This window comes from Pongo pygmaeus, chromosome 13 (assembly GCF_028885625.2).
Source record: "Pongo pygmaeus isolate AG05252 chromosome 13, NHGRI_mPonPyg2-v2.0_pri, whole genome shotgun sequence".
In the NCBI taxonomy this organism is placed as follows: Eukaryota; Metazoa; Chordata; class Mammalia; order Primates; family Hominidae; genus Pongo; species Pongo pygmaeus.
The window spans coordinates 121,893,435-121,915,142 of record NC_072386.2 but is presented as its reverse complement, the minus strand read 5'-3'; the positions used below and the strand labels follow the sequence as shown (position 1 = coordinate 121,915,142).

Here is a 21,708-nt window from a genome sequence, read left to right as displayed (position 1 = left end):
GCATGATTTTATAGGCACAAAATAAAGGAGCAGTGAGAGGCCCCACTGAAAAGGCTCCTTTGTAGAAGCTCACTGGGTGCTCCTGCAGGTGTCAAGACTGAGACTGTCCAGCAATGGAGGCCATGGGCTCTGCCCCACAGGCTGCTTTCTTCTGGAAAACAGGGCTTACTTTGATTGGTCTCTTCACACAAGACCAACTTCAAATTTTGTCAAACTAGGGAAATTAAAGTTAGAACAAATCCAACCCAGGCATAATGGCTTCTAGCACTTACTTCCTGCTTTTATAGTCAAGTTCAGCATGCTTATGGCTGCCTGAGCTGCTCAGAGAATGGCAGCGAAATGAGAAAAATCATGGTGCTCCTGTCTTTGATCCAAGGGGATATAGGGATGGTCTGAAGAATGTTAAAGAGGCTAGCAAGACTTCCAGTCAGATTTCCTCTAAGAGGTTTAATGAAGCCCTTGACCTTTAGATACTTATCTAGGGGGTCATCCCCCTCTCAACTATGCACTGAATTCACTCCAAGAATTTAAGGAAAAAAGGAAACTACTAAAAACCAAGATGGCTGAGAATTTTTTTCCACCTGTTACAAGAAATGCAAATCTGACAGATAATAATAGATAAATAGCCAAAGTCCACATACACAGAAGCTGTCACTCAGATAATACAGCACAGAATATGTCAGAGTTTTCAAACTTTTTTTTGGGGAGGGGAGGAGGACGTTGGTGGGAAAGGAAGGAATAACTCATGTTTCCTACCACGTCTAGATGGGTGTTTTATTAAATATATACCCACAAGGCAGGGAGAAGCTATCCTGAAGTGGAGTGGATGCCCAAAGACACAAGGCATAAATGGGAGGCACAGCATATGCTCTGGGTAATCACTGGGTGGATAACGAAGGACCAGTCTCTCCCTAAGCCAGTCAGGTGTTCACAAGCAAAGTGAAAGGAGAGGACTGGAGGACGGGGAGCACTTAACCTCATTTTCAAAGTCGAGCTGTTGGAAGAGGTGGCCCCCCCATTAACCTGTCACCTCCCCAGGTCTCTCAACTCATGCTGCTACCAACCAACCCTAATAGGAGAGCCAACATGGTTAATACGTCCAGATGCAATGCTCTTAATCCACAATCCAGGAAGTCAGTGGCCTCACTTTGGGACCCAGTCACCTCAAATTTCCAGGCACCAGTAATACAATATGACTTGGCCCATCACATCATGGTCACTGCCCTATAAAACCACTGCTGACAATTTCAGAGCCTGGCTAAGGACCCACATGTCGGGTATGTCAGGCACTGGCAGCTGGGTGGTTAAGAAATCCCTTTGTATCACCCTCATAACTCGGTACCACAGGATAATGTATCCCTTGAAGGAGTCCCACAAAATGGCCTTCTGAGCAGTTTGACCTTCCCCTTATTGAGCTAGCCCAAAGTTATGTCTGATTCCTTCAATGGCAGTACATTTGACACTGGAGATGAAAACAGGCTTCTCAGCCATTCCATTTACTTGGTATTTCAAGAACAGATTTTTGCACTTTGTTAGTGCTAGCAATGCAAAATTCAAATAGCAAACAAATTCAAGGGCAAGACTGGGGTTGAATCTCCTCCTGGAGAAACTTGGTGCAACCATATGAAATGTGAGGTGAAATGATGTTTTGAGGGACAGTGGTGGGAAGTCAGAGATCATTTAGAAGTCTTTGGGCTTTTTTATCTTTTTCTCTGTTTAAGAACTCTTTGACTTTAAAATCTTTATGGCATATTATAGTGGAACCAGCAGTGAAGTTTGCAGTCAGACCCGGGTGAGATTACCTAATAGCTGTGTCACCCTAGGCAAGGACTTAACTATCCTAAGTCCCAGTTTCCCCACACACAGAACAGGACAGCAATTGTGACTCTGCAGGGATGCTGGGAAGATAACATGATGCACACAGGGCACTAGTATGGTATATTGTAGATTCTCAGAAAAGGCTGCTGCCCTTCTCTGTTCCTTCAACCTCTTCCTTCCACATCTCAATCACACTTCAGCTAGTAAGACACTGAGCAGGTCAGGAGATAATTAAATCCTTTTCATTTTTAAAAGATCCCAAGAATGACACCATTAAAGCTGTAATCACTCTCATTTACAGTCTCTCAAGGAGCTCTGCATGTTGAGACATTTTACCATTGATTTAAACTGCTCTGCAACAAAGTAGCATAAAACAATGACTGAGTCTCTGTTTCTAATGTCAACAATGTGTTTCTTGGTTTTCTCCTAATGGTTCCAAAATAACACAGTCTCTAGTTTTTGAAAGTATGTTACCATATTCTCATATTACCATAAGAGAATATCTTGGTGGACCGAACAATATTTCATTGTAGAAGATTCTTCTTGACTTGTAAATAAACTATCCAGTAAAAAAAACAAGTTTGTCTTTGCATAGCCATCTGTGACTGACACTTCAGGGGTGCCAAGTACAGGTAAAACTGGCATCTGCTCTGGGCTTCCACCCTGCTGGCAAAACATGGATCCTCTTTGGTCTTTTATTTGGCAAAAACACTAGCATAATCCAACATCAGGGCCTGACCCAATCTGAATTAAATTATACTTAATATAAACTGGATAGCAATTAAATCCGATACAGAGTATCAGACCAGGCCCCATACCGTCCTGCAGGTCGAAAGTCACTGAACAAGAATTCAATGCACACTCCGAAAGGGTCTCTCAGGCAGCTCTTGCCCAGGATACTTTCCAAGATATTTTCTTAAAGAACAGTTGCAGAGGGACCCTGTAAACCCACAAGATCATCATCAAACGGCTTCTTCATCTTCTGATGAGACAAATACGTCTTTCAGGACCCTAAACAGAAAGAATGTGCTGGGAATGGCCCTACACAGTGTCCTCAGGACAATACTAAAGGAGGCAACAGGTCCTTATGGGTAACAATCCACAGTGGTGGTGAATTTTAGATGTCCCCATGGGTTCACAGGTTTTCTTTAGTAGATTCTATGGGGATGACAGAGAGAAGAAGCCCTTCTTGCAAGCTTTGAGCTTCTGGATACAGAACATGCCAACTCCAAGTACTGGTGTTCTCAGCTTGTCTTTCGTGGTCATTGTTATAGTTCTCACGACTTCTCAGGGGTAAAGTGGGCAGTTTCAGCGCAAAACAGCCCGGGGCATAAATGTCACAAAGGGAACTGCTCAAATAACTCTCTATAATGGGGTCTTTTCCATGCATAAATGTTGCCCAAAAAGGCATACCTGGGAGACGTTCTGTAAACATGGCCAATCAGAGCTCAGGAAACGCAGCTGGACTAAATCCTGGCTATGCCACTTAGTAGCTGTGCGACTTCTGCAGTATACATCTCCTCTTGGACCTGATTTTCCTATCAGTGAAATGGGGACAGCCACATCTAAAAGCACTGTTGTAAGAAGTGGTTAGCTCACGTGAGCTTCTGGCACACAGTAGGTGATTAATAAAGGCTGGTTTCCTTCTGCTTGATGGTTTGTGTAGTGATGAAATCCAACAGCTGCAGGATTTCCAGAGAGGGAGCGATCATGGTGGGCCTGAATGACCCTCAGGCAAAGGTGCAGTGCACACAGAAATAGCCTTGCATTCATCCTTAAAAGAAGGACAGGCTCAGAAGGTGGGTGCAGGGTGCCAAGTGAACCTGGAGGAAGTGAGGGAGGGATGCTTGTGTGGACAGCAAGCAGGCAAACTGGCCAAACCAGAAGGAATGTGCTGGGGAACTGAGTACAGTCAGAAAGGTACTTTGGGGCCAGCTCAAAGAGGGCCCTGAATTCCAGTTTCAAGTTTGTTTGGTCTTTATCCTATAGTCAGTGGGAAGTTGCCCAAGGGTTTGAGTAGGAAAAGGGGCAAAATAAATGCAGTCTTAAGACTCGAGTTTGGCATGGATTTTCAGACCACAATGGAAGAGCCGGGGGAAGGGAGAAGAAGATTGTGATGAACAGATGACCATGGGGAATGCCCCATAGCAAAATGGGGCGGGGAGTTGGGGGGTTGGTGAGGGGAGGGAGAGAAGGTAGAGATAAGAAGAGAGGCAGAGGAGGAATTGTTTGAAAGGCAGAAGGAACCAGGACAATCAGTTCATACAGTCCAGGAAAGAAGTGGTACTCAAAGCATCAAATGATGCAGAGTCAATTAAGGAGAAAGAAGCTGTCACTGATGATTCTGCAGAAAGTTTCCTGAGTACTGTGGTGAGGACAATGCCTTTCCCCAGACGACTCCCAGCTCTTCCTTCTCCACTGTTCCTTCCTTTTATCCTGTACTTGGTGGCCCTCACGGTTAAAACAATTCCTGTCCCTTTCACTATCGAATCATATACCCAGTACCCCAAAAACTATTGAAATAAAATCATATAGTTTTTAAAATAATACAATGTTAAGTGTTTCCTCTACTCCTTCAAAATCACTTAAACTTCCCTTAGGCACACATGTAAATTGTTGGTTTATAGTTAACAGCCAACATTTAGAAGATGAAGACTAACAGGTTATCTGGTATCAAGAATAGTTATGTGTTTACTTTAAACCAGAATTAAAAGAATTAGCCAGTAATGTTTGACAGGCTGGGGAGTCCTGGTTTGTAGGCTTTTCTGATTTCCATGATATAAATACTCCACAATGGCTCATTTCAGGCTACCCCACACGATGTCACCAAATGAGCAATTGGGAAGATGTGCATGGCTGGCTCTCGTATGTCTGTGCAAACCAGCTGCAGCCAGCCACTGACAGAAGGCAACTCCTTGACAGTCAAGAGCCATGGCATTAGAGATGAGTAAACAAATGTTTGTAGGGATATGACACATTTAACTTTTAAAAAAATTGGCCAGTAACACAACCTCACAGATGATACCTTAGCTCTGGGATAAACCCAAATTTCTAACTGCAGTGGAGCATGTTATTAAGTGTCTATTCTGTGCCAGATTCTGTGTCTGGCATGTGACATATAGTCTAGCTGAGTTCTATATCTGTGTCTTTCTGGCTCTGTGACCTCAGAATTCTGGGCTTGTTTCCTCAATGGAAAATGAAGAGCCATAAAAGGACGATGTTTTCAAAGTATGTGCTATGGAGCCTCACAGTCCTGTGGTGCCAGCCAGCTGTGTGTTTTGGAGTTCCTGACCCCTGCTTCAGCATGAACCTACTTTTGTTTTCCTTATCAGGATGCTACTTAAGAGTTCATTGGCAAAAACAGTTTTTGAAAACTACTAGACTTGATTTCTAAGATCCAGGATTCTAAATCCCTCCTGGCAGACTGAAACCTAAAGAACAAAAACTTCTGATTACATAATTTCACAAGTTAAAAGGTATGTGTCTCTTGACAATAATCTTTCCTTATGTATTAGTGGAGTGGACAGTGACATCAAAATAACTAGGTTTTTGTTTGTTTGGTTTTTGAGATGGGGTCTTGCTGTGTTGCCCAGGCCGAACTAAAAAAATGACTAGTTTTTGATTTAGGAGTTTAGAAGGGCAAATCAGGATAGAAAGTTTTGCTAACTGCATAGGCCTTAATATTAAGGAAACATCTGTCATGATTGCAGAACACTAGCTCATGATTCATGGAGATCTCACACAGCACAACAGATGACAGAAACTTCATGTAGGGCACATTAAATGAGAGAAGCTGAGACAAACAGGACAGGCTCCCAACTTCTAATCTCAGCCTCCGTCTGAGCAGCAGGATAAAGATCTACACAAACAGATTTCTTTCATTCCCAACCATGAATACACAGCTCAACAAAGAATTTTTAAGGCCGAGCACGGTGGCTCACGCCTGTAATCCCAGCACTTTGGGAGGCTGAGGTGGGCAGATCACCTGAGGTCAGGGGTTCAAGACCAGCCTGGCCAACATGGTAAAACCCCGTCTCTACTAAAAATACAAAAACTAGCCGGGCTTGGTGGCAGGTGCCTGTAATCCCAGCTACTCGGGAAGCTGAACTGGGAGAATTGCTTGAACCTGGGAGGTTGCAGTGAGCCGAGATTGCGCCACTGCACTCCAGCCTGGGTGACAGAGCAACACTCTGTCTCCAAACAAAGCAAAACAAAACAAAAAGGCTGGGCGTGGTGGTTCACGCCTGTAATCCCAGCACTTTGGGAGGCTAAGGCAGGCGGATCACAAGGTCAGGAGATGGAGACCTCCTGGCTAACACGGTGAAACCCCGTCTCTACTAAAAAAAATACAAAAAATTAGCTGGGCGTGGTGGCAGGCACCTGTAATCCCAGCTATTCAGGACGCTGAGGCAGGAGAATGGCGTGAACCCGGGAAGTGGAGTTTGCAGTGAGCCAAGATCACGCCACTGCACTCCAGCCTTGGTGACAGAGCAAGACTCTGTCTCAAAAACAAAAACAAAACAACAAAAAAAGAATGTTTAAAATTAGCTAAAGCAGGCTGGGCATGGTGGCTCATATCTGTAATCCCAGCACTTTGGGAGGCTGAGGCGGGCGGAGGAGTTTGAGACCAGCCTGGTCAACATGGTGAAACCGTGTTTCTACTAAAAATATAAAAATCACCTGGGCATGGTAGCACGTGCCTGTAATCCCAGCTACCTGGGAGGCTAAGGCAGGAGAATTGTTTGAACCTCGGAGGCGGAGGTTGTAGTGAGCTGAGATCACACCACTGCACTCCAGCCTGGGCAACAAGAGTGAAACTCTGTCTCAAAAAAAAAAAAAAAAGCTAAAGAAAGTACTGGCAGATACAGCTTCAGATGAAAATAAAACAAAAATGTAAGAGGTGAGAAATATTAAAGGCTTCAACTTTTGGGTTACATCTCCCTACAGGAGCTGAATTTTAAGGAAAAGTCGGAGAGTACTATCCAAATGAAAGTCTGCATGCTCTCCTCCCAGCATCCTCGGCTTGCTCTGCTGCTGCTCATTTATGCTTGTCTGCTTGCATTCACTTCAAGTCACTCCAATACTAAGAAACAGAGCGATTTGGGCCTTGGGAGAGAAGAGGGGAGCAGCTCAATACACAGATCCTCTCCCTGCAGCTCTGATGTCTTTTCATGATTATATAGGACATCTGATTAAAAAACCAAAAATAAAAAAGCAAAACAGATCACACTGCCTTGGGGAAGATATTTTAAATGAGCCTTCTAGATTTTTTTCTTTTTATATTTGTCACTGAAGCTTTGATAACACTCTAAGAATGATAATGGCATTAGGGGACCGAGGGACTGGGAAAAGTCTTCTCAACTTACTTGAGGTAGCTGTGGATCCAAAGCCCCCACTGGCCGAGCTGAATGGGTTTTTGTTGGCTGCATCCTGACTGGGTTTTCCTCCAAGGCCACTGAAGAAACCTCCCCCTCTTCCAGTGTTTCCAGACCCAAACACGCTACCACTGGAAGACGATGACTGCTAAAAAACAAAAGGGTCAGGAAGCAAGATAGGATGAGGTCATCGTGAAATGGCAGGCTGCATCCGTGGGCAGGAGGTGCTCACAGCTGGTACAAATGGAAAAAGCAAGATTAGTTCTGGTACAAATGCTCTAACAACCACAAGAGAAGCTAGACTCTGGACAGGGACTTCCTACCTATGAGAAGTTCTCAAGCTATTCCATGTTCACAGTTCTCTGAAAACATGATTTATGGTAGGTGGGAACTTTTAATGTTTATCTGCTACACTGCCCGCAGTGTCTGTCTGACACAATGCCAGGGTCAGGAAAACCAACCCCACAAGAGATCCACCAAATAAAAAGTTCGAAAACATTTACAAGCGATTACGAACGCCACTTATTCTGATTCCTCCAGCGTTTGGCTGAACTCATTAGCAATGGATGATAAGTGATTTTCACTGTCTTTCTCTCAATTTGTGCACTTTTGTTTCATAATGACTTTCCCAGTGCTGCAGAAGTAAGCTTCAATTAGCTTCATTGTTGAAATGATGACCAAAGCTGAATTCTGTCCAAGTTTTCAAATCTCATGCTCAGAGGATGCTGCTAGCACAGGGGCAAATGCTGACTCGAGGCTGTGTCAGGTCCCAGACACTTAACTTCTCTGGAAGCTGGTTCTTAAAGAACAACTGGGCTACATTTGAGGGGCCATTCACCTTAGTTAAGTGCCATCTCTCCATGGCTGAGAATGCCGAATAAGATGGACTTTAGAAAGGGGCCACTGTGCACAGAAACTTGCAAGAGCAGAGTGGTGTTACTGATTCCCTCCTGTAAAATGGGGGTAATAAACTACCCACCTCAACACAGTGGTGAGTGAATTACATGAGCCAAGAAATGTAACACGCTTTAGAACAGAGCCTGAAACAGACTTATATGCTCAAAAAATGGTTGCTGTTCAGTGTTTTAACCACAATGAACCAAAAATCAAGCATTCTGTATGTGCTAGGCATATTCCTAAGTATTTTCTAAGTAATCATTTAATCTTGTCAAACCTCCAGTGGGTCACTTCTGAAATGCCCCCCACCCCCTAGGGTATCCCCTCCTTTCTACTCTGGTCTGAGCCACCTAACCCCAACCTTTTGCCCAGACTATGCAACAACTTACCTGGTCTTTTGCTCCCACTACAGTCTATGTCCACACAGCAGCTGGAGCACTACTTGCAATAGCAGTCACATCATTTCGCTTCTGTCTACCAATTCTAGAAGGCCCTACATGATCTGTCCCTTTTCCACTGCTCTGACATCATCTTTTATCACCGTCCTCCTCACTCAGGACAGTCACACATATCTTCTGTGCCTCAAATACAACAAGCTAATTTCTTAGGGCAACATACTTAATGTACTTCCTAGTCTCTTTTTTTTTTTCCTTTAAATTTCTTAACAACAACAACAACAACAAAAACAGTACCAATTCACTACAACCATTTAATGGTGAGTCACAGCTTTTAAAAACTAGGAATCCAATTCAGTCCTAACAGCATTGGCCCTGATAACTAGTAAACTGCCATGGAAAGGTAGAAAACCTAACAATGAATGCATGCATGTGAAAGGTATTTGACTGCTTAGCTGACGTCCATGCATCAGGCTGAAACACAGAAAATTGCCAGTATATAAGCATTTTGCCTGACAAAGCTCAGAAACCTCAAATGGGTCAGCTTAATTTTTAAAATGTGATTTGATAGGCTGGGTGCAGTGGCTCACGCCTATAATCCCAGCACTTTGGGAGGCCGAGGCAGGCGGATCACCTGAGGTCGGGAGCTCAAGACCAGCCTGATCAACAAGGAGAAACCCTGTCTCTACTAAAAATACAAAATTAGCTGGGCATAGTGGTGCATTCCTATAATCCCAGCTACCTGGGAGGCTGAGGCAGGAGAATCGCTTGAACCTGGGAGGCAGAGGTTGCAGTGAGCCAGTATTGTGCCATTGAACTTCAGTCTGGGCAACAAGAGCGAAACGCCATCAAAAAAAAAAAAAAAAGTGATTTGATAAATAATGGCTTCCCATGAAAATGAAGTTGATCACTGACATACTTAACTGAAGTCAACATGAATTGATAGTTACTGCATCCTCATAAATGGGTGAGAGAGAATTCCATTCATTTTAATTGAGATAAATAACAACAGGCTTTAAAACATAAAATTATGGAAAATCTAAAAACTGTACAAAAAGCAGACAGAAGAGTATAATGAACCCTCCAGACACCTATCAGCCAGATTCAACAATGCTCAACTCATGGCCTGTCAGATTTTGTCTTTACCCCCAAGTACTTCTCATCCTTTATTACAGTGGAGCAAATCTCAGACATATCATTTCATCCACTAATTTTCCTATATAAATCTATAAAACAAACCATCACTACATGACCATTATATCTGAAAATTTTAACAATAATGCCTTAATATAGTGTAAGGAGTAAGTGTTTAAGATCCAGACTTACAATATTGCCAAAAACAATTAACTTGGCTCTCCTCAAGCCCCTAGACCCAACCACTACTGCAGAGGAAGTAACAGAGGGCCGAGGATGGCTATCGGGGAACCAGCCCCCAATATTTCAACGTACGTTCTTTTCTATTTTCCCTAAGTGTCGGCCAGTCTGAGAAATAAAGGGAAAGAATACAAAAGAGAGAAATTTTAAAGCTGGGTGTCCGGGGGAGACATCACATGTTGGCAGGTTCCACGATGCCCCCCGAGCTGCAAAACCAGTAAGTTATTATGGATTTTGAAAGGGGAGGGGTGTATGAATAGGGTGTGGGTCACAGAGATCACACGCTTCAAGGGCAATAAAATATCACAAGGCAAATGGGGGCAGAGCGAGATCACAGGACCAGGGTGAAATTAGAATTGCTGATGAAGTTTCATGTCCCACTGGGCACGCATTATCATTGATAACATCTTATCAGGAGACAGGGTTTGAGAGCAGACAACCGGTCTGACTAAAATTTACTAGGCAGGAATTTCCTAATCCTAAGAAGCCTGGGGGCACCACAGGAGACTGGGGCTTATTTCATCCCTCATCTACAACCGTATAAGACAGACACTCCTAGAGCGGCCATTTTAGAGACCTCCCCCTAGGAATGCATTCTCTTTCTCAGGGCTGTTCCTTGCTGAGAAAAAGAATTCAGTGTTATTTCTCCTATTCGTTTTTGTAAGAAGAGAAATACGACTCTGTTCTGTCCAGCCCCTCAGGCAGTCAGGCCCAATGGTTATCTCCCTTGTTCCATGAAAATCACAGCCATCCTGTTCCTTTTGGATGCCCAGATTTCATATTGTTCAAACACACATGCTCCACGAACAATTTGTGTAGATAATGCAATCATCACAGGGTCCTGAGGCAACACACATCCTCAGCTTATGAAGATGACGGGATTAAGAGATTAAGGTAAAGACAGGCATAGGAAATCACAAGAGTACTGATCGGGGAAGTGATAAATGTCCATGACATTTTCACGATTTATGTTCAGAGACTGTAGTAAAGACAGGCATAAGAAATTATAAAAGTATTAATTTGGGGAACTAATAAATGTCCATGAAATCTTCACAATTTATGTCCTTCTGTCACAGCTTCAGCAGGTCCCTCCATTTGGGGTCCCTGACTTCCCGCAACAGATGGCATTCACTTGGAAGCTGTGCAGTCAGCAACCAGATCATGGGAAATGCCACAGGACAAATGACCAGCTTTGTTCAACAACTGAATTACCAGGAAAAATTCAAAAGGGAGACATGAAAGAGGAACCTATACATAAAGAGACTTAAGAGACATAGCAAGCAATCTTAATGTGTGGCCTTTATTTGGTCCTAATTCAAGAAAACAAAATGTAAAAAGAAAAAGAGACATTTATGAGACTTTTTCAGAGAGGCATTTCCTGACCATCTAACCTAAACCATCTTCCCCAATTATTATCACATCATGCTTTATTTCATAGTACTTAACACTACCTGAAATTATACTGTTTTATTAAAGAATGACTCCCTCCATCTAATGGAGGCTCCATGAACACAGCCACCTTTGCCTGTCCTACTCACCATGAATTCCTATATGAATGATTAAATTAATTTGAACAGACCTTGGTTTCAGTCCTGGTTCTACAATTTACTAGCTAAGTATTCCATCTTAACAAAATGTTGAGTCTTCTGATCCATGAATATGGGATGTATTTTCATTTATTTAGGTTGTCATTAATTTCAACAATGTTTTATAGTATTCATTGTATAAGTTTTGCACTTCTTTTGTGAATTTATCCTACCCATTCTGTCTCCTACCCTTCTAGGACTCTGATTACACATATGTCGGACTGCCTGATATTGTTGCACAGATCGCAGAAATGCTCTATCCATTTTTCTTCCATCTCTCTGACCTTCATTTTAGATAATTTCTATTGATATGTCTTCGAGTTCACTGTTCTTTTGTAGTATTCACTCTGCTGTTAAGCCTATTTTGTTTTTTATTTCACGTACTAGATTTAAACTTCAAATACAGATAAAGACTTCCATTTCTTTTTTTCTTTTTTTTTTTTTGAGATGGAGTCTCGCTCTGTTTCCCAGGCTGGAGTGCAGTGGTGTGATCTCGGCTCACCACAACCTCTGCCTCCTGGGTTTAAGTGGTTCTCCTGCCTCAACCTCCCGAGTAGCTGGGACTACAGGGGCATGCCACCTTGCCAGCTAATTTTAGTACTTTTAGTACAGATGGGGTTTCACTATGTTGGCCAGGCTGGTCTTGAACTCCTGACCTCATGATCCGCCCGCCTTGGCCTCCTAAAGTGCTGGCATTACAGGAGTGAGCCACTGCGCCCGGCCTTTCTATTTGTTTTTTTAAGCTTCTATTTCTCTGCTGAGATTCCTTATTCAACCACTGTTTCAATTATTTTCCCATAAGCCCTATGAACATGACAGTTAAAGTCTGTCTCCAGTTCCAATATCTGAATCATCTACAGGTTGATTTTTGCTGATTTTAAAAATTTAATTGTGGGTGTCACTCTCTTTTTTGGTTGCTCTGTATGTTTGTATTATGGAAGAACAGTGGTGACTGAAGAACACTAATGCTTTTCCTAGAGAGTGAGAGCTCCCTTTCGTCTGATTAAAGTAAGGAAATAATTATTCAGATTTCACTAAGGGTTGATCTGGAACAGAGTCACAGATTTAGGAAGACTGAGCTCACCTCTGGTTAGCCCAACACTGTCTCCGCTTAGGTTTTAGGTTATTGGTCTATAAGTATCTGAGGTGGGAGCCAGGAGGAAGTATCACCTTTCAAACAAGAGTTCCAGAAAACAGGAGAATGTACGACCCTGTGATTTCTTTCTACTTTTTAGTGCTGCCTTTAATTCCTTTTTCTTTGCAAAGTTGGGGAGGATTAGCGGGGGAGAGCTGGAGGATATGTATGCTGAATAAATTATTGTTGCACTTACAAGTCTTTCAGATACCAATCTGAGTTTTTAGTTTTTAAATCTGACTGAGGCCAGGTGTGGTGGCTCACGCCTGTAATCTCAGCACTTTGGGAGGCCGAGGCAGGCGGATCACCTAAGGTCAGGAGTTCAAGACCAGCCTGGCCAACATGGTGAAACTCCAACTCTACTAAAAATACAAAAATCAGCCAGGTGTGACACTGAACACCTGTAGTCCCAGCTACTACTTGAGAGGCTGAGGTGGGAGAATTGATTGAACCTGGGAGGCGGAGGTTGCAGTGAGCTGAGACTGTGCCACTGCACTCCAGCCTGGGCGACAGAGCAAGACTCCGTCTCTAAATAAATAAACAAATTTGACTGACTGAGACAGGGTTCTCACTTTGTCACCCAGGCCGGAGTGCAGTGATAGGAACACAGCACACTGCAGCAGCCTTGACCTCCCGGGCTCAAGTGGTCCTCCCACCTCAGCCTCCTTAGTAGTTGGGACTACAGGCATGCACTGCCACGCCCAGCTAACTTGTGGGTCTTTTTTTGTAGAGATGGAGTTTTGCCATGTTGCCCAGGCTAGTCTCAAACTCCTGAGCTCAAGCAATCTGCCCATCCCGGCCTCCCAAAGTGCTGGGATCACAGGTGTGTGTGCCACTGTGCCCAGCCTTAGCATATGGTTTTCAAAGTTTATCTATATGTAGCATGAATGAGAACTTCATTCCTTTTTATTATTTATTTTTTTGAGATGGAGTCTCACTCTGTCGCCCAGGCTGGAGTGCAGCGGCGTGATCTCAGCTCACTGCAACCTCCGCCTCCTGGGTTCAAGCGATTCTCCTGCCTCAGCCTCCCAAGTAGCTGGGACTACCGGCGCGCTTCACCATGCCCAGCTAATTTTTGTTTTTAGTAGAGACGGGGTGTCACCATGTCGGCCAGGATGATCTCCATCTCTTGACTCATGATCTGCCTGCCTCAGCCTCCCAAAGTGCTGGGATTAAAGGCGTGAGCCACTGTGCCCAGCCGAGAACTTCATTCCTTTTGTTGTTTTGTTTTGTTCTGAGACGGAGTCTCGCTCTGTTGCCCAGCTTGGAGTGCAGTGGTGCGATCTTGGCTCACTGCAAGCTCTGCCTCCTGGGTTCACGCCATTCTCCTGCCTCAGCCTCCCGAATAGCTGGGACTACAGGCACCCACCACCATGCCCGGCTAATTTTTTGTATTTTTAATAGAGACAGCGTTTCACTGTGTTAGCCAGGATGGTCTTGATCTCCTGACCTCGTGATCCGCCCGCCTCAGCCTCCCAAAGTGCTGGGATTACAGGCGTGAGCCACTGCACCCGGCCAAGAACTTCACTCCTTTTTACAGCTGAAAAATATCCCACGGAATGTATATACCACATTTTGTTTATCCATTCATCTGCTGTTTGACACTTGGGTTGTTTCCACCTTTTGGCTACTGTGAATAATGCTGTAATGAACATTATGTACAAGTATTTGTTCGAATCCCTTTTTTTCCAATTCCTCTGGGTATTCTACCCCAGAGCAGAATTGCTGGGTCATATGGTAGAAGTACTATATTTAGCTTTTTGAGAAACCACCAAACTATAGTAGCTGCACAATTTTGCATTCCCACCAGCAATGTATGAGGGTTCTAATTTCTTTGTATCATTGCTAACACTGGTTATTTTTATTTTTTACTTTTTAAATGATAGCCATCCTAGGGGGTGTGAAGTGGTATCTTATCTAATTGTGGTTTTGATTTTCATTTCCCTCATTAGTTTAATGCTACTTGATCACCTTTTCATGTAATTACTGGTCATTGATTTTGCTTGCCCCCATCACTGCCAACAGCTCCTTCTCCAGCCAGTACATTTTCTCAGTCTTTGGCAAGGCCTCTCTACTACCTGCTCAAACCTAGACCTGGCATCTGCCCCTAGCAGCTGCTGTGCCACAGTGCTCACACCTATGATGGGCTCCACTCTCTGGAAACCAGTTCAACAAGGCTTTCTGCCACCCTTCAATGGTCCCATTATGACAGATATTTTCCAAAGATGATCACAGCAATACTACTAGGCACATATGCTCTTCTAGAGCAAGACGTGGCCTCTATATCTCCTCTTGAACCTGGATGGGACTTTGTGAGTACTCTGATGAAGAGGACGCAGCCTAAGTGATGTTGTGTGACTTCCGAGGATAGGTCATAAAAGGTTATACAGCTTCAGCATGGCTCTTCCTCTTTCTTGGAATGTTCCTCCTTGGAACCTAGCCACCACGTTGTGAGGAAGCCCAGGCTACATAGGCCAAATGTAGGTGTTCAGCTAATAGCTCCAGCTAAGGTCTGAGCCAACAGCCAAGCCAACCACTGACATCAGAGTGAGCCTTCAGATGACTCCCACCTCCAGTCTTCCCTTCTTCCAGCTGAGACCACAGATACTGTGAAGACAAGCCATCCCTACTAAGTCCATCTGAAGTTATGACCTACAGAATCTAAGACTATAATAAATAAGTAGCTGTTGCAGGCTACTAGGTTTTGAGGCAATTTGTTATATAGCAATAAATAATTCCAATACTGCCAGAGTAAGTGTGATTTCTACATTATCTGGATTTTTCTCGGTGTTATTATGGCAGTGAAGGTTTTCTATATCCTTTTACATCCTAGCCAGAATCTGCCTAGCATCTTTAGAGTTTTCTGAGGATACTTCTGCTACCTGAAAGTTCATTCATTTCCACAATGCCTATCATGTGCCAGACACAGTCCTAAGCATTGGAGATACAGCAATAAATAAAAACAATAAGGCCCCTGCCATCATAGAAAAAACCTTGATTTCAATCTTTGGCCCTTCCAATTGCATACATAATTTCTGTGGTGGAAGAATACGGAGTGGAAGGGGAAGTAAAAATATGGAGCTTATCACAGTGATGTTTTCTATTTCTTTGGCTCAACACTGTGCTTGTTAGTTATACATGGAGCTGAAATCTGCTCCTTTTCACAGCCGGATAATATTCTACTATGAGACCAGGTATGGTGTCTCATGCCTGTAATCTCATCAGCACTTTGGGAGGTCCAGGTGGGAGGATCACTTGGGCCAGGAGTTACAGACCAGCCTAGGCAACATGGTGAGACCCCATCTCTAAAAAAATTGAAAAAATTAGTTGGGCATGGTGGTGCACCTGTGGACCTAGCTATTCCGGAGAACTGATAGGAGGACTGCTTGAGCCCAGGGGATCAAGGCTGCAGTTACCTGTGACTGTGCCACAGCACTCCACCCTGGGTGACAGAGCGAGATCCTGTCTCAAAAAAAAGAAAAGAGGGCTGGGCATGGTGGCTCATGTCTCTAATCTCAGCACTTTGGGAGGCCGAGGCAGGCAGATTGCTTAAGCCCAGGAGTTCAAGACCAGCCTGGGCAACATGTGAAACCCCGTCTCTACAAAAAAATACAAAAAATTACCCCGGCACAGTGTGTGCACCTGTAGTCTCAGCTACTTGGGTAGCTAAGGCAGGAGAATCACTTGAGCCTGGGAGGCAAAGGTTGCAGTGAGTGGAGATCGCATCATTGCACTCCAGCCTTGACGACAGAAGTAAAACCCTGTCTCAAAAAAAAAAGAAAAAAAATTTCTACGTGGAATAATGTAAATTCACCTACCCATATGAATGTTGACAAACATTTGGGCTGCTTCTAGTTGTAAGCTATTATAACAATGTTACTATGAATACACTTGTATCCTGATACATACGTGCATGAATTTCTTTAAAGAACAAATTTAGGCTGGGCATGCTGGCTCACGCCTGTAATCCCAGCACTTTGGGAAGTCGAGGTGGGCAGATCACCTGAGGTCAGGAGTTCAAGGCCAGCCTGGCCAACATGGCGAAACCCTGTCTCTACTAAAAATACAAAAATTAGCTGGGCGTGGTGGTGGGCACCTATAATCCCAGCTACTCGGGAGGCTGAGGCAAGAGAATTGCTTGAATCCGGCAGGCAGAGGTTGCAGTGAGCCAAGACCATGCTGCCGCACTCCAGCCTGGGCAACAGAGTAAGGCTCCGTCTCAAAAACAAAACAACAACAACAAAAAAACCTAGGCCAGTTATAGGAGCAGTACATTTTATTTCTGTGTAGTATTTGGCTGTATAAATATACCACAATTTATTTATGCATTCTTTAGCTCATAAGCATTTGGGCTGTTTCCTGTGTTTAGCTATTAAGAATATTCTGCTGTGAACATTCTTATCAATATCTTTTGGTGAACAAAGGCACTCATTTCTGTTGGTTACATATTCAGGGTAGATTTGCTGGGCCAAGAGGGATTTTGTATATTAGTTTTGATACTGCCAAATGGTTTTCCAAAGTGGTTAATATGAATTTACACTCTCACTAGCAATATATGAGTTCCCAGTTGCTCTTCTTCCTCACCAATACTTGGTACTGTCAGCCTTTTAATTTAATTTGGGTATAGCTGTCTTTCTTTTTGAACTATAGGAAATCTTTACATATTCTGAATACAATTATACTGTTGGTTACATAGGCTACAATTTTCCTATTTAATGGCTTGTTTTACCCTAAAATTAAGAGGGCCATAATTTTAGTGAGGTCAAATTTTCCTTCTTTCCAAACAGTATCTCTTAGAATTTCTTTTGTTTTTTGAGATGGAGTCTCGCTCTGTCGCCCAGACTGGAGTCAGGTCTGCTAGACATAAATTATTTCAGTATTTGCTTATCTGAAAAAAAGTCTTGATTTCTCTTCATTCTTTAGATATTTTTTTTGCTGGATTTAGAAATGCTAGGTGGCCAGTTCAGGCTTTCATGGTCATTGCTGAAAAGTCTGCTGTCAGTTTGCCTATGGCTCCCTAGAAGATAATCTGTCTTTTTTCTCTAGTTGCTTTTAATATTTCATCTTTGGTGTTCTTCAGTATCACTAGGACAGGTCTTAGAATCAGTTTCCTTTTATGAATTCTCGTTTGGCACTTGTTGGGCTTCTGAATCTGTGGATTACTATTATCGATTAGTTTTGGAAGTTTGTCTTTCTTCTCCTTCTGGGACTCTGATTAAATGTATGTTGGATTTTCTCCTACAGGATTTTTTCTCTTTTGTATCTTTCATTTTGCTCTCTGTGATGCATTCCAGATAATTCACCTTAACCTACCTTCTAGTTAGGTCAGCAAACTACAGCTCAGGGGCCAAATCCAGCTCACTGCCTGTTTTTGTAAACAAAGCTTTACTGAACACAATCATGCACATTCGTTTACATATTGTCTATGGCTGCTTCTGCACTACAACGGCAGCGTTAAGTGCTTCTGACAGAGGCTATCGATAGCCCTCAAAGCTGGAAACGCTGACTACCACATTCTGTTCTAGCGCGCCACTGCTCCTTTCGGCGGGTCCAATCTGCTCCAAATACAGCCACTGAGTTTACACCTGAGTTTAATCATTACATTTTCCTAGAAATTCTATTTGGTTTTTCTTCAAATTTGCTATGACACTTCTTAAGATTTTATATTCCTTACTGGTATTTTCAAGTTTGTCTTTGATTTCCTCTAAACTCTGTAAGCCCCAGCTGATTTACAGTTTAGGTAGTCTGTGCAAAGGTGATTTCTGACGCTTATTCTGGCTCTTGCTCATAGTTCCTGGTTTCCTTGTGTGTCTCATTGAGGGACAGAAATTACTTATAAGAGTAATTCGAAGGCTAGGTAAAGTTCCTTTCCTTCAGGGTGGGCCTGCGCTGCCTCTGCCAGATACCTGGAGGCAGCATCACCCTGGAACCATATCAGTCTAGTCAGGGGCTGAGACCTGTCAACATGGAGCCCCAGCTGAAGGGTCTCTTTTAGACTCCCCACTTTGTGCATATCTTAGTTGGTGATTTTTGTCCCTTTACCTTTGGGGTGATTAAATAGAAAATTCACATTTTCTCAGATTAGTAAATGCTGTCAGGGCACAACTGGCTTCTGGGCTCCACTTCTCTAGGTCCCCATTTTCCTTTTGGCTTGGTAAAATACCTTGTTAGTTTATTGGTGCTTTTAAAAACAGGGTTTTTATGTTTTATCTAGCATTTTTTAGTAGTTTTCAGTAGGGAACTTGGTTCCCTTGAATGACTTAGTCCTCTACTACCAGAAACTGGAAATCAGAAGTTTCACTTCTCTCTTAAGAAAGATCACTGACTAGGACAGAGCCTATCTTCAAAGGAAAACAGAGATGATAAAGAAAATTTCTTCGTGAAGATGTATAAGAAACATATATTATGCCTACCACTTTATTAACTGCTGGACTAATACAAATTCTACCTTCAGAAAGTCACAATCCTTTCTGATAAATTAGGGTATCTTTCTTCGTAAGGGCTCCTTAGGAGGTTACTATGATCTAAATGATCTAAATGCAGCTGGTGTCTGATGTAACAGTCAATTTAACCTCTCTGGGCCTTCGGTGTCCTCATCTCTTAAATGGCGATAATAATCGCACCTATCTTATGGAGGTGCTGTGATGCTTACATAAGTTAATTTGTATAAAAGACTTAAAATTGGCTGGGCATGGTGGCTCACGCCTGTAATCCCAGCACTTTGGGAGGCTGAGGTGGGCGGATCACGAGGTCAGGAGATCGAGACCATCTTGGCTAACACAGTGAAACCCCGTCTCTACTAAAAATACAAAAAATTAGCTGGGCACGGTGGCGGGCACCTGTAGTCCCAGCTACTTGGGAGGCTGAGGCAGGAGAATGGTGTGAACCTGGGAGGCGGAGCTTGCAGTGAGCCGAGACAGCACCACTGCAGTCCGGCCTGGGCAAAAGAGCGACACTCTGTCTTAAAAAAAATAATAAGTAAATAAATTTAAAAAAATAAAAAATAAAAAATAAATAAAAGACTTAAAATTATGCCTGGCACATAGAAAACTGCTAGCTACATAAAATCAAACAGCTCAGTTCACCAAAAGGAGTCTCCAGGCTACATATAGCTTAGCAGAGGGGACATATATGTTGCCAAATCTTCTTCCTCTTTTTTCTTTTTAAACAACCACTTAAAAATATAAAAACTGGCCAGGCACAGTGGCTCACGCCTGTAATCCCAGCACTTTGAGAGGCCAAGGCGGGTGGATCACCCTGAGCTCAGGAGTTAAGAGACCAGACCAGCCTGGGCAACATGGCAAAATCCTGTCTCAACCAAAAATACGAAAAGAAAAAAAAAATAGCTGGGTGTGGTGGCACAAGCCTATAGTCCCAGCTACCTGGGAAACTGAGGTGGGAGGATGACTTGAGCCTGGGAGGTGGAGGTTGCAGTGAGCCAAGATTGCGCCATTGTCCTCCAGCCTGGGCAACAGAGCTAGACTCTGCCTCCAAAAACAAAAACAAACAAACAAACAAACAAAAAAATATATGTGTGTGTGGGTGTGTACACACATATATGTATACATATAGACACACACACACAAACACCATTCTTAGATTAAGAAGTTAAACAACAAACCCCAAAAAAGCCAAACGGTGTATTTAGCCCACAGACTGAATTGAAGTTTGTCAACCCTTGGCCTAACAGGCAGGGAACTGATAGAAATCATGCAATGTGGTCAGGCGTGGCAGCTCACGCCTGTAATCCCCTTGTAGGAGGACTGTTTGAAGCCAGGAGTTTGAGACCAGCCTGGACAACATAGCGAGACTGCATCTCTACAAAAATAAAAAATTAGCTGAGTGTTATAGTGTATGCCTACAAGCCTAGCTACTGGCGAGGCTGAGGCAGAAGGATTGCTTGAGCCCAGGAGTTTATGGCTAGAGTGAGCTGTGATTGTGCCACTGTCCTATAGCCTGGGCAAGAGAGCAAGATCCTGTATCTAAAGAAAAAAGGAATCAGGCAACGTGCTTTCAAAATACTTTCTCAGAAGACTGTGGAAGGAGGATCAAAATTCTAGTGATCCTCTTTAATCAGAGGCTAAGACTTCTGCACCTCCAAGGCAGCTGAAGGGAGTACAGCTTAAGAACCACACATGGCTATATTTGCTGGATTTAGATATACAACATGAACTGATTACATTACAGTGAAGAAAACTGAATGGGTTTGATACATGTTGACATGAATGAAGACAAATGCATATTTACCTGGCCAAAGACTATTCCACCAGTACTGGCTGCTTGACCAAACACAGAACCAGTATTACTAGACCCAAAACCTGTAAAATACAAAGAAAACAAAAATTCAATTTGGATTGGATGAGTCTTACAACATTAAAGTTTTTTTTTTTTTTTTTTTTTTTTGAGGCAGAGTCTCGCTCTGTCACCAGGCTGGAGTGCAATGGTGGGATCTTGGCTCACTGCAACCTCTGCCTCCTGGGTTCAAGTGATTCTCCTGCCTCAGCCTCCTGAGTAGCTGGGACTACAAGTGTGCGCCACCATGCCCAGCTAATTTTTTTTTTTTTTGAGACGGAGTCTTGCTCTGTCGCCCAGGCTGGAGTGCAGTGGCGTGATCTCGGCTCACTGCAAGCTCCGCCTCTTGACACCCAGCTAATTTTTGTATTTTCAGTACAGATGGGGTTTCTCCATGTTGGCCAGGATGGTCTTGATCTCTTGACCTCATGATCCACCCGCCTTGGCCTCCCAAAGTGCTGGGATTACAGGTGTGGGCCACCGCACCCAGCCTAAGTTTGTTTCTTTTTAAATGACATTCAGGTGTGCTAAGATAGCCCATAATAAATCAACGTATGAATAAAATGTTTCCCCATCTAGTATGGAGAAAAGTTTGAGCAAATACTTTAAAGACCATTTTTCATTGCTAACATTTTAAAATAGTGTAAGTTCTAAAGCCCTGGGGAATGAATCCTCTCCTACCAAACCCCACGTGGATGGGGGCTAAGAATAGCTTATCCTCACTTTCAGTGACCAGAAATTCTTTCTAATGACTTAATATTATGAATATTTCTACTCCTCGGTTTCTTCTGAATCTCAAATACCACATTCTTTTCAGGGTAGTTTATCTTTCTTCC

At 43.2% G+C, this 21,708-nt stretch overlaps 1 protein-coding gene across 7 annotated transcripts in view; it reads right to left on the bottom strand.

Annotated features, from left to right (window-relative positions):
* Positions 1–21,708, bottom strand: part of NUP214 (nucleoporin 214) — a 108,388-nt gene that overhangs the window by 12,086 nt on the left and 74,594 nt on the right. For 5 of the 7 annotated variants that reach the window (XM_054500209.2, XM_054500210.2, XM_063650418.1 and 2 more), the window contains 2 exons: positions 20,828–20,898; positions 7,185–7,341 (listed from right to left, as the gene is read on the bottom strand). In XM_054500209.2, coding sequence (XP_054356184.1) covers positions 7,185–7,341; positions 20,828–20,898 — 228 coding nt within the window. The remainder of the gene's footprint in view (positions 1–7,184; positions 7,342–20,827; positions 20,899–21,708) is intronic. The other 2 variants (XM_063650416.1, XM_063650417.1) reach the window with 1 other exon arrangement.